General features: G+C 42.6%; 1 protein-coding gene across 1 annotated transcript in view; it reads left to right on the top strand.

Moving 5' to 3' along the window:
* The window catches only part of WRN (WRN RecQ like helicase), a 77802-nt gene that overhangs the window by 17936 nt on the left and 45445 nt on the right, over nucleotides 1-14421 (top strand). The window contains exons 5-12 of the mRNA XM_081177129.1: nucleotides 2060-2208; nucleotides 4725-4874; nucleotides 6120-6192; nucleotides 8878-8992; nucleotides 9752-10145; nucleotides 11376-11456; nucleotides 13458-13596; nucleotides 13944-14019. Of these exons, the coding sequence (XP_081033255.1) occupies nucleotides 2060-2208; nucleotides 4725-4874; nucleotides 6120-6192; nucleotides 8878-8992; nucleotides 9752-10145; nucleotides 11376-11456; nucleotides 13458-13596; nucleotides 13944-14019 (1177 nt within the window). The remainder of the gene's footprint in view (nucleotides 1-2059; nucleotides 2209-4724; nucleotides 4875-6119; nucleotides 6193-8877; nucleotides 8993-9751; nucleotides 10146-11375; nucleotides 11457-13457; nucleotides 13597-13943; nucleotides 14020-14421) is intronic.

Raw genomic sequence — 14421 nt, 5'->3', positions numbered from 1 at the left:
TCAAATTTTTTTTTTCTTGTTTTCCTCCTCCAGAAACTAGGTGCGTCTTATGGTCTGGTGCATCTTATAGAGCAAAAAATACGGTAAATTGTGTTCAACAAAGCAAACAAACTGAGCTACAGCTTAGATGAAAGGACAACTTAACAAGTACAATTTGTTGAGATTAACTACACAGTACTGACTTGACATAGAAGAGATGTGAAACAAATAGCACTTTTGTTCGGATCCACAGAGTTGGACTAAAGCGACTTTGCCCTCCTTCCCCTTAGTGTAGCATGGCGGCCATTCAATGTCAAATCCTAATGCAGCTCCATAGGATAAGGTTGTACTAGAAGATAAAAGGTATTAACAGGATTAGTACAGTGCAATCCTGTGCAGGATTATTCAGAAGCAAGCCTTTCTAAACCTAGAGAGCATAGATTTGCACAAGTAATATTTGTTAGTGTCTTTTCTTCCTTCAAGAAATACTGCATGACTATTTTATCAGTTCTGTGCCAGACCTAGTACTTGCAAGGATCCTTAGTTCTAACTTGACATGAAAGACTGTATAAATCTTTGCAAGGGGGGGTGTCCTTCATTTTTTTAATTGATTGATTCATTCTGTTGGGGGAGGAGAGAGTAGGATTCTTAGTGCAGAAGGAAGTACAGTTGGAATTTATCATGTCACAACATATCTCTGCCTGTACAGTTCCACTACTTTTCTTTCCCAGATCCAAAAGAAGCAATATCTGGGAACGGGCATTCAGTATTTTTCTGCTGTGTAGGGAAAGACATGCTCAAATTTCCTGCTACTGCTTTTCTTCGTTTCCAGGGCCTTCCAGGTCCAAAGTGGGGGCAGAAAAAGAATATTATAGCAGCTACTTGTTGAGAGTGCTTTAAAAATTAATCCTTCTTCCCAGGGACCTCTGGGAATTGTAGCTCTCTGAGGGCAATATGGGTATTCTAACTCCTCTTTGAGGGACGCGGGTGGCGCTGTGGGTTAAACCACAGAGGCTAGGACTTGCCGATTAGAAGGTCGGCAGTTCGAATCCCCGCGACGGGGTGAGCTCCCGTTGCTCGATCCCTGCTCCTGCCAACCTAGCAGTTCGAAAGCATGCCAAAGTGCAAGTAGATAAATAGGTACCGCTCCGGCGGGAAGGTAAATGGCGTTTCTGTGTGCTGCTTTGGTTCGCCAGAGGCGGCTTGGTCATGCTGGCCACATGACCCGGAAGCTGTACGCCAGATCCCTCGGCCGCTAAAGCGAGATGAGCGCCGGAACCCCAGAGTCATCCACGACTGGACCTAACAGTCAAGGGTCCCTTTACCTTTTTAACTCCTCCCTGCACTCTTGACAAACTATATTTCCCATGTTTCTTTAGGTGACGCCATGAATGTATAAAGTGGTATCGTAGTGCTTTAAATGCAGGGTGCTCATGGGACCAAAGCCTGTGTGGCTGTTCCTGAACCGGAAAGAAATTGTTTTGGCTGCAGCTTTCTGTTCCTAGCAAGGGATTTTTGGGGACACCAATTCCTCAGCTGCTGGTGTTTCTTCTCCTCACTTAAGTCAGGTTGTTTGGGGAGGTGACACTGGTTTCTTCACGCTCGTTTCTTTTGCTCCCACTGAGCCTGTGAACCAAAGCTCAGTGCTTCAGATTCAGTGCTATCCATTATGTATTAATGCATACACAGTACTTCAACTCTGTAGCTAATATTCATGTCTCCTATCTTTCTGGGCTGAACCTAAGTTCTTTTGAATTTGTGAGCTGTATCTCTAGATCAGCTGGTGAATATGATCAGAATTCTCTTGGAAGGAAGGGTGGGGTAAAAAAAATATGTAATGAAATATTCTGTTGTCTGTTCAGCACTTCTAGCTGAAAATATCTTTTTTTTTTGGTGGGTCGGTAATTTAATGTATAGCTGAGGTGGTGCATCTGTGATAGAGACCAGAATAACATATAATTTACTTCTCTCTTTCTTTTTTAAAAAAAGGCATTGTGAAAAGCCTAAGGTTACATTAAATAGATAGGATATACATTCCTTAAGTGGTTATTTTAAAAATGTGCATGCTTGATCTTTTCAGACTTTCCTTTGGCACTAAAGAAATTGCTTGAAAGTAACACTATTAAAAAAGTTGGGGTTGGTATCGAAGGGGATAAATGGAAGCTGATGCGTGATTTTGAAATCAAGTTGGAGAGCCTTGTGGACTTGGGTGACCTTGCTAATGAAAAGGTAATAATAACTCACTCTTTGTTATTAGAGTGGGTACTCAGCAGAGAAGTTGTAGAGGATCAGCTTTGTAGGTGAGAAACCCTATGCTGTGTATTTAGACTAACATTGCTGGATGAATCTCCTGCAGCTAGTGATGTCTTAAATTTTAAATGTAAAACATGGTCAAATGAAAATGGATATCCCATAATGAGATCCTTTTAGGATCAATGTTCATATTGTGCCAAATACTTTCTTCTCCTTCGCTTTTGCTTATTGGACTGTATTTTCATTCTGCATTATATGAAACTTTGTGATTTTTAAAATATAAATAAGATTGAGGAACTACTATGGTTGCTGGCCTCAGATCAGCCTAGTGCAAAGAATTCATTTCCCAGGCTATGAATCTATAGGAATTTAGAGAGACTGAGAATGGACCGTCTCAGTAGCTAGAAATTTCACTTTCCACAAATCTGGGATGAGCCTTCTTGCTTGTCACTTGAGTACTGTTTGGCCAGGGTTCACTGAATTCTCATGTAATGTGTTGGGTTTCTGGAACTCCCTGATCCAAAGACACAAAACACAGGAACATAGGAAGCTGCCTTATACTGAGTCAGACCAATGGCCCATTTAGCTTAGTATTGTCTACACTGATCGGCAGTAGTTCTCCAGGGCTTCCAGCAGGGATCTATCCCGGCCCTACCTGGGGATGCCAGGGATTGGGCCGTCTTCATGCAAGGCAGAGGCTCTGTTAGTGAGTTATGGCACACTGAGCCTTATGTGATGAATATTTTCAGCTAATGATACAGAACTTTACTCTTACTCAGCTGATATAATAATAATAATAAGAATTTATTATTTGAACCTCGCCCATCTGGCTGGGTTTCCCCAGCCACTCTGGGCGGCTTCCACAAAGACCAAAAATACACTAAAATGTCACACATTAAAAACTTCCCTGAACAGGGCTTCCTTAAGATGTCTTCTGAATGTCAGGTAGTTGTTTATCTCTTTGACATCTGAGGGCGTTCCACAGGGCGGGCGCCACTACCGAGAAGGCCCTCTGCCTGGTTCCCTGTAGCTTTGCTTGTCGCAATGAGGGAACCGCCAGAAGGCCCTCAGCGCTGGATCTCTGTGTCCGGGCAGAACAATGTGGGTGGAGATGCTCCTTCATGTATACTGGGCCGAGGCCATTTAGGGCTTTCAAGGTTAACACCAACACTTTGAATTGTGCTCGGAAGCATACTGGGAGCCAATATAGGTCTTTCAAGACTGGTGTTATGTGGTCCCAGCAGCCGCCCCCAGTCACCAGTCTAGCTGCCGCATTCTGGATTAGTTGTAGTTTCCGGGTCACCTTCAAAGGTAGCCCCACGTAGAGCGCATTGCAGTAGTCCAAGCGGGAGATAACCAGAGCATGCACCACTCTGATGAGATGTGGGCAGGTAGGGTCTCAGCCTGCGTACCAGGTGGAGTTAGTAGACAGCTGCCCTGGATACAGAATTGACCTGTGCCTCCATGGACAGCTGTGAGTCCAAAATGACTCCCAGGCTGCGCACCTGGTCCTTCAGAGGCACAGTTACCCCATTCAGGACCAGGGAGTCCTCCACAACTGCCTGCCCCCTGTCCCCCAAAAACAGTACTTCTGTCTTGTCAGGATTCAACCTTAATCCATTAGCCACCATCCATCCTCCAACCGCCTCCAGAATACATCTATTCATTGTGCCACACTGTCTTGCCAAATGCAAGGTGGTTCTTTTAAAAGAGATTCAGAAGCAATACAAAACACGAGTGAGAAGAAGGTTTTATTCCTAAAAAACGAGCAATATATACATACCAAGCATGCACTTCTACCTGCAACTTGGAAGCCCTCAAGATGTGGCGAAGTGACTCCCCCAGGTAGCCTCAGTTTGCACGGCCCTGCAGCCAATCAGTCCGTGCACAAACTTCTGAAAAACTCTGCCCAAGCCATCCGATGTTATAGATAGCCATCTCCTTTCAATGCCCCACTTTCCCATAACAATTTCCAACATCACAGAAGGTTCCCAGCGCTATCCTCCCAGACTGATTAAGGCGTATGTGGGGCTTCACCTCCTCACCACTGATTAGGACATCAAAAACTGTTCTCACACCATCAAAAGCTTAACAGCTGCGAGGGAGGACATCAAAAACTGTTCTCACACTATCAAAAACTTAACAGCTGCGAGGGAAGGGGGAAGGAACAGAGGCAGGAAGGATAACCATGTTAGAATCACTAACTCTTTGATAAACATTTTGTCTTCTGGATGGATTTCCCATACACACACTTAATTGCAGCATGGCTCATGTTAAAGGTAGCTGATTTAAGGTTTCGTATCATGAAATTCTTTCACGGCCTATTGCTCCCCTTAACCTCTGTTTTAAAATTTAGCGTGTTCTCCGAACACATTTTAAACCTGCGATTTAGTTTTATTCCATCTCTATCTGAAATATATCACTGTGCGCTTATTATCTGATGTAGCCTCAAAAACAGCTCGCGCTTAATGTTTGCAACTTATTTTGTTTAGCTCAAATGTAAAGAGATCTGGAGCCTGAACAACCTTCTGAAGCATCTGTTCCACAAACAGCTTTTGAAAGACAAATCGGTCCGTTGTGGTAACTGGAAGCAGTTTCCCCTTACAGAGGAGCAAAAGCTGTATGCCGCCACCGATGCTTATGTATGTACTAAGAAGCTTATATTTTTCTAGGTGACGTCTGGCAGTATGCAATTTGCAAGCTTACTATGGCCTGGTTATGATGATCGGCTTAATATGCCAAGATGTGGATGAGCCTTGTGTCTGAGTACACAGCCCCTACCCTCTTACTTTCTCAGCGTCCCGTGAATTAACCCAGAACTCTACTGCCAGGCATAGTTTCCTGTTTGATCCTACCAAAGACACTTTCCCTTGGTAGTGCTGAAGTGATCTTATGTAGAGAGCAGCATCCTCTGTCTTCTATAAACCATATCCCAGAATTGCAAAGTCACATGGGGGATATGGGGCTGAGTGTTGTTCCTTGATATTTGTTGGCACCGTAACATTTTGCTTTTAAAAAGTAGAAGCAACTGATACGGGTGAGAATCAGTGGTTTTGGCCAATGTTACAGGCTCCCTCAATTCTCTGATTAAAAGAAGTGTTAAGCCACTCAGAAGGTAGAGAGAGAGAGTATTTCATAGAATCATAGAGTTGGAAGAGACCACAAGGGCCATCGAGTCCAACCCCCTGCCAAGCAGGAGGACATTTCTTGGAGGACATCCCAGCTACATAGGACTGGGCTGCCAAAAAGAAACAGAAATGGCTTCTGATCCAATCTGGAAGCTTCTGGTCATAATTAACTTCATAGAATTCCGCATTAACCACGCATCGTTAATTTTGCATGAAGCTGCCTGCCAGTTAAGGGCATCATTCTCTCACTATCCCTGTTGTCAGAGATCAGGCAGGTGGCATCTGTGGAAGGGGTTTTCTCCATGGGGGTGCCTTGACTTTGAATTGATCTCCCCAGGGCTCCTTGCCTAATGCTTAGACTAATGAACTCTAACTGCCAGGCCAAGACCTTATTTCCATGGGCTTTTAATGACTAGTTACCTTTTTGCTGTCCGCTGAGAATTCCCACCTAGTCCCACTTTTTATTCAAACTGTATTAAGCTGTTTCCCCGTTGTTTTATGGTTTTATAATTTTTAAAATTGTTCATTATTGTTATTTTAAATGGTATGCATCCTTGAAAATTCTTGTTATGAGTTGGAACAGACTTTTTTTAAAAAAAATAGTTGAGCACAGTGTTAAAAGAATGTTCACTGTTAAGATGCTAATAAAAACAAAAAAATTTTGAGAGAGAGATAGGTAGTTTTAAATTATATGGACTGAGAAAAAATGTTAAGCATTACCTTTTGCATTAAAAAGTTCTCTTTGCTCTTATGTTGCAGGCTAGCCTTCTCATTTACGAAAAACTGGTGAACATGAGTACTTCTAAGCAGATGCAAATTAGTGCAGAAAAAGGTTAGCTTCATTGTAAACCATAATGAGGTTCTACCCATCCCCACTTTCAACTTCTGTTGTCTTTCCTCTTTTCCTAAAATGCATTGGGCAACGTGATAGACACAGTTAATAATAATAATAATTTATTATTTATACCCCGCCCATCTGGCTGGGCTTCCCCAGCCACTCTGGGCGGCTTCCAAAAAAATCTTAAAATACTGCAATACATCAAACACTAAAAGCTTCCCTAAAGAGGGCTGCCTTCAGTTGTCTTCTAAAAGTCTGGTAGTTGTTGTTCTCTTTGACATCTGGTGGGAGGGCGTTCCACAGGGCGGGTGCCACCCTCTGCCTGGTTCCCTGGGCTTCTCGCAATGAGGGAACCGCCAGAAGGCCCTCAGTGCTGGACCTCAGTGTCCGGGTAGAACGATGGGGGTGGAAACGCTCCTTCAGATATACTGGACCAAGGCTGTTTAGGGCTTTAAAGGTCAGCCCCAACACTTTGAATTGTGCACGGAAACATACTGGGAGTTCATACTGTGTGTATTATCAGAGCTGTGGGAAAATAGAGTGGGTGTGGTCATATACTTGAATGAAACCGCAAACTGTTTGGTATACATAGTAATACCTTGCACACCTCAAAAGGTGTCCCTTTTAGATTGGAAAGATTGCTAGCATGACTTTCCAATGACTGTATTTTACAAAAAGCATGGGGGACGGGGGAGTCTTTTAAAAGGCATTGCATTTTTCTATACAATTGGAAGACTAGGGCGTACACTATGACCCTGTACATGGATGCATTCTACACACGTTTCCTTCAGATACCGCAAATTCAGGCCATTTATAGCTTTACTGGTTAATTTCAGTGCTTTTATTTGGTTCCTCTGCCACGTGGATCCACAGATAATGAGGCGACGCTGATGAGAGTTTGCAGCAGCAGAGATAGCTCCGAGCGAGTGACTGTTTCCAACTACCGTAGCTGCTCTAGTTGACTAGCTTTGGTTAACTAGAAGCAGAAGTGAAAGCTTCTAAGCACCTCCTCATTTGCTAACCTGGAAGTACGCTTGGATTGTCCACATTGCACTAAACAATGAATTACTGTTTCAAACTTGGATCCCCAGCTGCTGTTGGACTACAAGTCCCATCACCCCTAGCTAGCAGAGAGGGCTTTTCCAATTCATGCTTTAAAACTGGGATGTCCAACCTGTCGACTGTGATTGACTGGTCGATCCCCGGATGATCGTGGTCAATCGGTGGTAGTGATAAGCAATGGAGTGAAAGTCCCTGGCCGCCGTCGCTCTTTTCCTCTGTTGTGTCAAATGGGTGTTTTGCCAACGAGTTAGAAAACAAAAGCAGTTGTTACTGCTGCATTGTTGTTTTAGGTGAGCGATGTCTCCCCCCCCAATATAAAGCTAAACATGCTTTGCTTCCCCCCCTAAAAAAAGGTAAACAACTCTGCCTTCGCCCCCCCCAAAGGTCAGCAACTCAACAACTTTGGGTCTCCCTCCAAAAGGGGGAGTAGATCGCATTCTCTTGGGAGTTAGACGTGCCTGCTATAAAACATGTTGTGCCACCTCCCTCTCCCTGTTAAAATCCCTCTTAAATATATGTGTGTGTGTGTGTGTGTGTGTGTGTGTGAGAGAGAGAGAGAACCAATTGGTTTTTACTGATACATCACTGATGTTCTTTTGGTTGTTATCCTATTTTTATGTTCGTATGTTGCACACCACATTGTTATATATTCTGGTAAGTGCAGTTTGCAAATATTTAAATAAGTAAATATATATATGATAATTCGGTTGCAAACTTGTGTACTTACCGGGGAATGCACTGCTGAAATCAGCAGAGCTTGTTTCTAAAAAAAAAGTATACAGTGGTACCTCGGGTTAAGAACTTAATTCATTCCAGAGGTCCGTTCTTAACCTGAAACTGTTCTTAACCTGAAGCACCTTGGGTTACATACGCTTCAGGTTATAGACTCCGCTAAGCCAGACATAATACCTCGGGTTAAGAACTTTGCTTCAGGATGAGAACAGAAATCGTGCTCTGGTGGCGCAGCAGCAGAAGGAGGCCCCATTAGCTAAAGTGGTGCTTCAGGTTAAGAACAGTTTCAGGTTAAGAACAGACCTCCGGAACGAATTAAGTACGTAACCAGAGGTACCACTGTTCTTTGCCTTCATCTTCCATCTTTAATGAAAAAAAATGCAAGGCACCAACACATTGAATTGGGTCCATGAAACAGACTGGCAAGTAATGGACCCGCAACTGCATGTTGGATGAGTTGCAGTTTCTGAGCATTCTTTGGAAACGGCTACATGTAGGCAACATTGTAGTAACTCAACATAAAGGTTAACACTGCATTATTATTATTATTTATTAATAATTAGGATTTAGGTGGTAGACTCATTTCATAGCAAGGATATGGTGATTTAAGAATGACCAGAAAGATTTAAGCATGCATATGAAACATGTTAGGAGAATTCTTTGCCTCTCTGAAAAAGCCCAGTGGAAGCCCATTTAAAAGTAATCATTGCAATATCCCTTATTTTGCGAGCAGGCCTGACATTTTAAGAGAAGTAAATTGCTATTAAAACAATGAATTTTACTTTGTTGTTGTTGTTGTTTCAAAGCCAGGTAACTGGAAAAGAGCACATAGTGCTTGGTAAAAATAATGTTCACATTGACCTTCCCTCCCCTAAAAACAAACAGATGGGGCCCTATCGGCAAGTGAAATGAAGAAGGAATTCGCATCTTTATTAGAGGAGATGGTGGATTTAGCAAATAATCTTCCTGGCACTTTTGGACAATCTACAAACGTTCAAAGGTTAGGTGTTGTTTGCTTTATTGGTACAAATTAATGGTATTGTGTTCTTTCTCAGAACATTAATGATCTAATTCAGTGAGTGCACAATTTGTATGTTTATGAAATCATATAAGTTAAGTGGGCTTGATAAGACAAAACCAAAGACAGGCCTTCTTTACTTGCACCAGGACGTCTGTACTTGCACCATAGCTTTTTGGGCCTTATTTCTTACTGCATTTCCGTTTACTCCTTAAAAAATCTTTTTAAGAATGTCGGGAGACCCCCTGAATGTATTTTATAGCGCATCAAGAAATATTTCATGTGTAGTTGCCTTTTAAGGTGTGCTTGCCTGGATTGCAGGACAAGTTTTTTTTAATTGTGGTACCCAGATTATAAGAGTTGTACCCCCGCCTCTTCTGAACTGTGAAAACATCTTAATTTTGTCTGACTTAGTCTGAGCTAAATTTCCATTCTCCTTTAGCTTGTTGATTATTTTTAATGATCCCTTTTCCTTCTTGGATTTAACTGTGTCTTTTAAGATCTATTTTTTAAATGTAATTGAATAACCTTTGTTTTTTAATTGAAAAGTGCTTTTGAATAAGGGCTAAAATATGGGCAATAGATAACTGGATTGTATGTATGGTTTTCTGGATCCTACTAAGAAAGGGGAGTGCATTTAGATCAGACCAAGAATACATCCAAGTTTGCTTTAACCCTCTTTGGATAAATCCATCAAGCCCATTTTGAAGCTTGCGCTGCCTTTTTGACATTCTTTAATAGAGCTGCAGAAATTTTGGCTGCCATGTCAGAAAACTTCAAGGCTTTCAGAAGAGAGCTGCTTGTTGAGCCTACCATCCAGATGGAGCTGGGAGATACTACAGATTCAGAAATGATCTGCGGTAATGAAGAAAAAACTGAAATATCAGACTTGACTTCCAAGGTCACGTCTGAGTCAATCAATCGTGTGGGTCACAAACTAGTCCAAAAGGAAGCCCTAATGGAAGGTGAATCGGAAATTAATAAGGAAAAACACGTAGATGATGCTTCAGACAGTAGACCTAAAGCTGTGGTGGGAGAGTGCTTAATGTCGCTAGATATAACTGAATATGAACTTCAAATGTTGGAGCGTCAGGCTGAGGAGGAGCTGCTAAGTGAAATGGCTTGTATGTCTAAGGTGAGTCTATCTGGATAAGGGTCTAAGAAAAGTAGCACAGTGGAACCTTGGTTGTCGAACGCTTCAGAAGCCAAACAGTTCAGAACCCGAACGTCGACAGCCCGGAAGGGAATGCTTCTGTTTTTGAACGATTTTTGGAAGTCGAACGCCTTCCGAGCTGCATTTCTCCCATTTTTTCAATGGATTTTGCCGACCGCAATTGCGCCTCGGTTGTCGAACGGTCTTCCAGAAAGTGTTCCAATTCAAAGTGTTGGTGCTGACCTTTAAAGCCCTAAACGTCCTCGGTCCTGTATACCTGAAGGAGCGTCTCCACCCCCATCGTTCAGCCCGGTCACTGAGGTCCAGCACCGAGGGCCTTCTGGCGGTTCCCTCATTGCGAGAAGTGAGGTTACAGGGAACCAGGCACAGGGCCTTCTTGGTAGTGGCGCCCGCCCTGTGGAACGCCCTCCCTTCAGATGTGAAGGAAATAAGCAGCTATCCTATCTTTAAAAGACATCTGAAGGCAGCCCTGTTTAGGGAAGTTGTTAATATTTAACGCTGTATTGTTTTTAACACTTGATTGGGAGCCACCCAGAGTGGCTGGGAAAACTCAGCCAGATGGGTGGGGTATAAATAATAAATTATTATTATTATTGTTATTATTATTATTATTATTATTATTATTATTATTATTATTATTATTATTCCAGAACAGATTATACGTTCGGCCATCGAGGTTCCACTGTAATGTTTAATCTATTAACAACCAGATATTTCTCCCAGATTTCAGTAGGGCTGCAACAACTGAAGCAGTATTGTATGAGAGGTGGGCGGGGGTCTGCTTGCTTCTAGAAATCTGAGAAACCCCTGTTTTCTCCTGTGACAAAATATCGGACTTTTAAACCCCTCTCCTAACTCAATAATAAGGCTGTGCATAACCCTTCTCATGTTACAAGGGTCTCCATCATTTTGGGGAGAAAGTGCTGTGAGCATGAGCCACACATGACTACTATGGGGCGTGGCATAACACAAAGTGGCTGCTTTGGGGGATGGCATAATGGCCGTCACATCTAAATGAACAGAAAAAGAGACAGAACTACAAAATGGTACGGACATGCCCCTTGCCCCCCCCCACCTCAGTTGCCCTATCAATGGGGGGAAAGGCACAAACATCAGCCGCTGTCATGTTTGCTCACAGAGAGAAGCAACAGCAAAATAGAAACTGCACTCACTTTGAAACGTTCCTTTTAGGAATCAAGCCATCTAGAGGATGAAGAGGATTCTCTTTGCACCATTGAAGATGATGATGAACTTGAAATGGAGATGCTTAAAGTAGGTGTTTGAAAATCTACTTATCAGTTTTTAAAGTGCATTTGATCATGTTTCTGTTAAATATCAGGTATAAGTACAGTGGTACCTCGGAAGTCGAACGGAATCCGTTCCGGAAGTCCATTCAACTTCCAAAACGTTCAGAAACCAAGGTACAGCTTCCGATTGGCTGCAGGAAGCCGTGGAAGCCATGCCGGACATTCAGGTTCCAATGAACGTTTGCAAACCGGAAAACTCACTGGCTGGGAACAGTATTTTACTGTGTGCACATTTTTGCTGCTTTTAATAAAGGCCCATGGAGGCATTGGCATTCTGATTAGAGAGGCAGAAAAGCAGCTATGTCGCCTAAATGAAAGTGAGATCGTAGCATGTTTTGGTGAACCGGCGCTGTGTGTCAAAGGTCGCTGCATGGGGGAACCACTTATGCAACAAGGTCTCAGCTGCTCGTGCTGCCCCCTCCCAGAGAGATTATGGTAATTCAGGGTTTACACGAACAGTAAAATACTGTTTATGGACAGTAAAATTCATGGAAAACTATAAGGGAAAGGTCCAACCCCACCCTGGTCTTGTTGTTGATGGATAAAAATTGTGTCTTTTTTCTAGAGGGTTCTTCTACATTAGTTTTTGTGTGTGGATGGGGTGGGAATTGCATTGCCGGGCTTTAACTTTCTGTCTGCTGGCTGCCTCACCTTGCATTCATGGGATCATTGGGATCCCAGTCAAGGCTCGGTTTTGCTGAGTATCAATTACCCGGAGTATCTAGGGGGTTCTCCTGATCCTCCCTGAGCCAATTAGTTTCTTTCTGGCTAGTTAGATTTTAATTTTCAATTATTTATTTAAATACCCACCATATAGAGACGCTCTGAAGCTTGGTTATATTGAGATAAGGAAGCAAGGGTTGGAATGGGTTGTTAAGCATCCCTGTCATGTATTTGGGTTGCTTGTCCGTTCATGGCATAACAGAGATAATTGTGTTGAATTTGGCTGGGAAAAGGTAGAAATCCCAGGGATGAGGCTTGAGCCTCTTTCATTTTCTCACGGCGTCTGTTACAAAATAATAATGTCTGCTGACGTTTAAAAATAATAATTTACTTTTCTTTCAGATGTTTGTTTTTTCCGTGTACGAGCATGTTTTTGTAAATGTGTTGCTTTTTGGAATAAATAAGTTGTTATTGAGAGAGAGGTTTTGTAAATAGAGAAAGAGAGAGTGCGCGCTAGCTCTTGGCCATGTGCTTTGCCAGGTATTTCCTCTACTGAAGAAGTTTGTATTTGGTATAGTATGTTTGACTGGAGCCATTGAGAAAATGTTTGACAAGCAAGAATAGACTTTTAAATACAGTGGTGCCTCGCAAGACGAAAAGAATTCGTTCTGTGATTCTCTTCGTCTAGCGGTTTTTTCGTCTTGCGAAGCAAGCCCATTGACGGATTAGCGCTATTAGTGGCTTTTAGCGGCTTATCGGCTTATCGGATCAGCTGATAAGCGGCTTAGCGGCTTAGAAAAAGGGGGGGAAGGGAAAAAAGCCCGCAGGAACTCGCAAGACATTGTCGTCTTGCGAAGCAAGCCCATAGGAGATTCGTTTTGCGAAGCACCTCCAAAACGGAAAACTCTTTCGTCTAGCGAGTTTTCCGTCTTGCGAGGCATTCGTCTTGCGGGGCACCACTGTACTGGTGCAGTTTAGCGAAATGAAATGCTGCCTCTTCTCCTGTGCCTTAACAGCAACTTGATATGAAGAAATCAAGGAGCTGGAGCTTTTTCTTGACGGGCAGATAAAGTGATAGAACTAATTGCAACTTTTCCCACCAGCCAAGTTTCTTTGTAATGGAATGTTATTTTTACAGCCTAGAGTCATTCTATTGATAGGGTTTATGAGCTCATTAACTAAATTAAAGAACAAACCAAACAGGTGCGATCAAATGTAACTTCACTCCAGCATGAGAGCCACCTCTGATTTATTTGCATCTTTTGATCTAAGAGTGTGTTAACTTGTCCAATCTCTTCTCCAGTCCTTAGAAGAAATAGACAAGCAGAATAAAGATTTCACTGATTCGACCCTGGATAAGTCCAAGAGGCAAAATGAACTCACTGTAGATGATAATGATAATGATGAAGATGAAGGCATTGAGGAAGAGGAGGAAAGTTGGGGTAAATAGTTTTTTTATATAAAAAAACACTTTAAAAGTTTGTTAAAACATATCCAAAGAACCACCTATCTAGTTCTGCACTTCAAAGGGAACTTATATTTCTCCAAAGAGAAGCTTAGACAAACCTCCAAGTTTCAAGAGCAATTTATAATAAAGCATGGGGAATTTGCTGTTTAGGGGTGGCGAGGAAACCAGAATTCTCACTGAGGATGCCTACAATAGTTAGTTTGACCCCAGTCACTATAACAAGTTAAAATGGAGACCTAGCTACAAGAACTGCTTCTCATGACTTCACTAGATTTTGTACATTCTTTAGCTCTGAATCTTGTGTTTTCTGTGTTTTCAAAGATTCCTACTTACCTAGACCGAACGATAAACAAATTGCTTGCCTAAAGATGTATTTTGGACATGCAAATTTTAAACCGTAAGTTTTGTTGTTTTCCTTTCCTATACACAACAATAGGAAGGGATCTGTGCTTTGTATTTACCGCATAAACATATATCCCTGGGACAGGTCCCTTGCCCCAGCTGTACTGCTGAAGAGGGCTCACCATATGGGTTGCGACCAGCATGCATAGTACAGTGGTCTTTAAGCTGTGTTGCTTGGAACATATGGTGGACTCTGCAATGATGAGATCAGTGCTGGTGGGGTGGGCTCCCTGAAAACAGTGGGCAAGTTATCAATCCCCCCACAGGGCCAGGGGAGTGTTGTGTTAGGCGTCTTCTAGGGCACACTCATGGTGCAAATGAGATGATAGTGGCTTGGTCAGTGGAACAGGAACCAATGGGCTCATTTGGAGGTGGACATCTGGACTAGCTGCATGCA

Source organism: Podarcis bocagei (genome assembly GCF_964188305.1).
Source record: "Podarcis bocagei genome assembly, chromosome: 17".
Classification (NCBI taxonomy): Eukaryota; Metazoa; Chordata; class Lepidosauria; order Squamata; family Lacertidae; genus Podarcis; species Podarcis bocagei.
The sequence above is the reverse complement of the archived record's forward strand: the minus strand, read 5'-3'. Positions and strand labels throughout refer to the sequence as shown.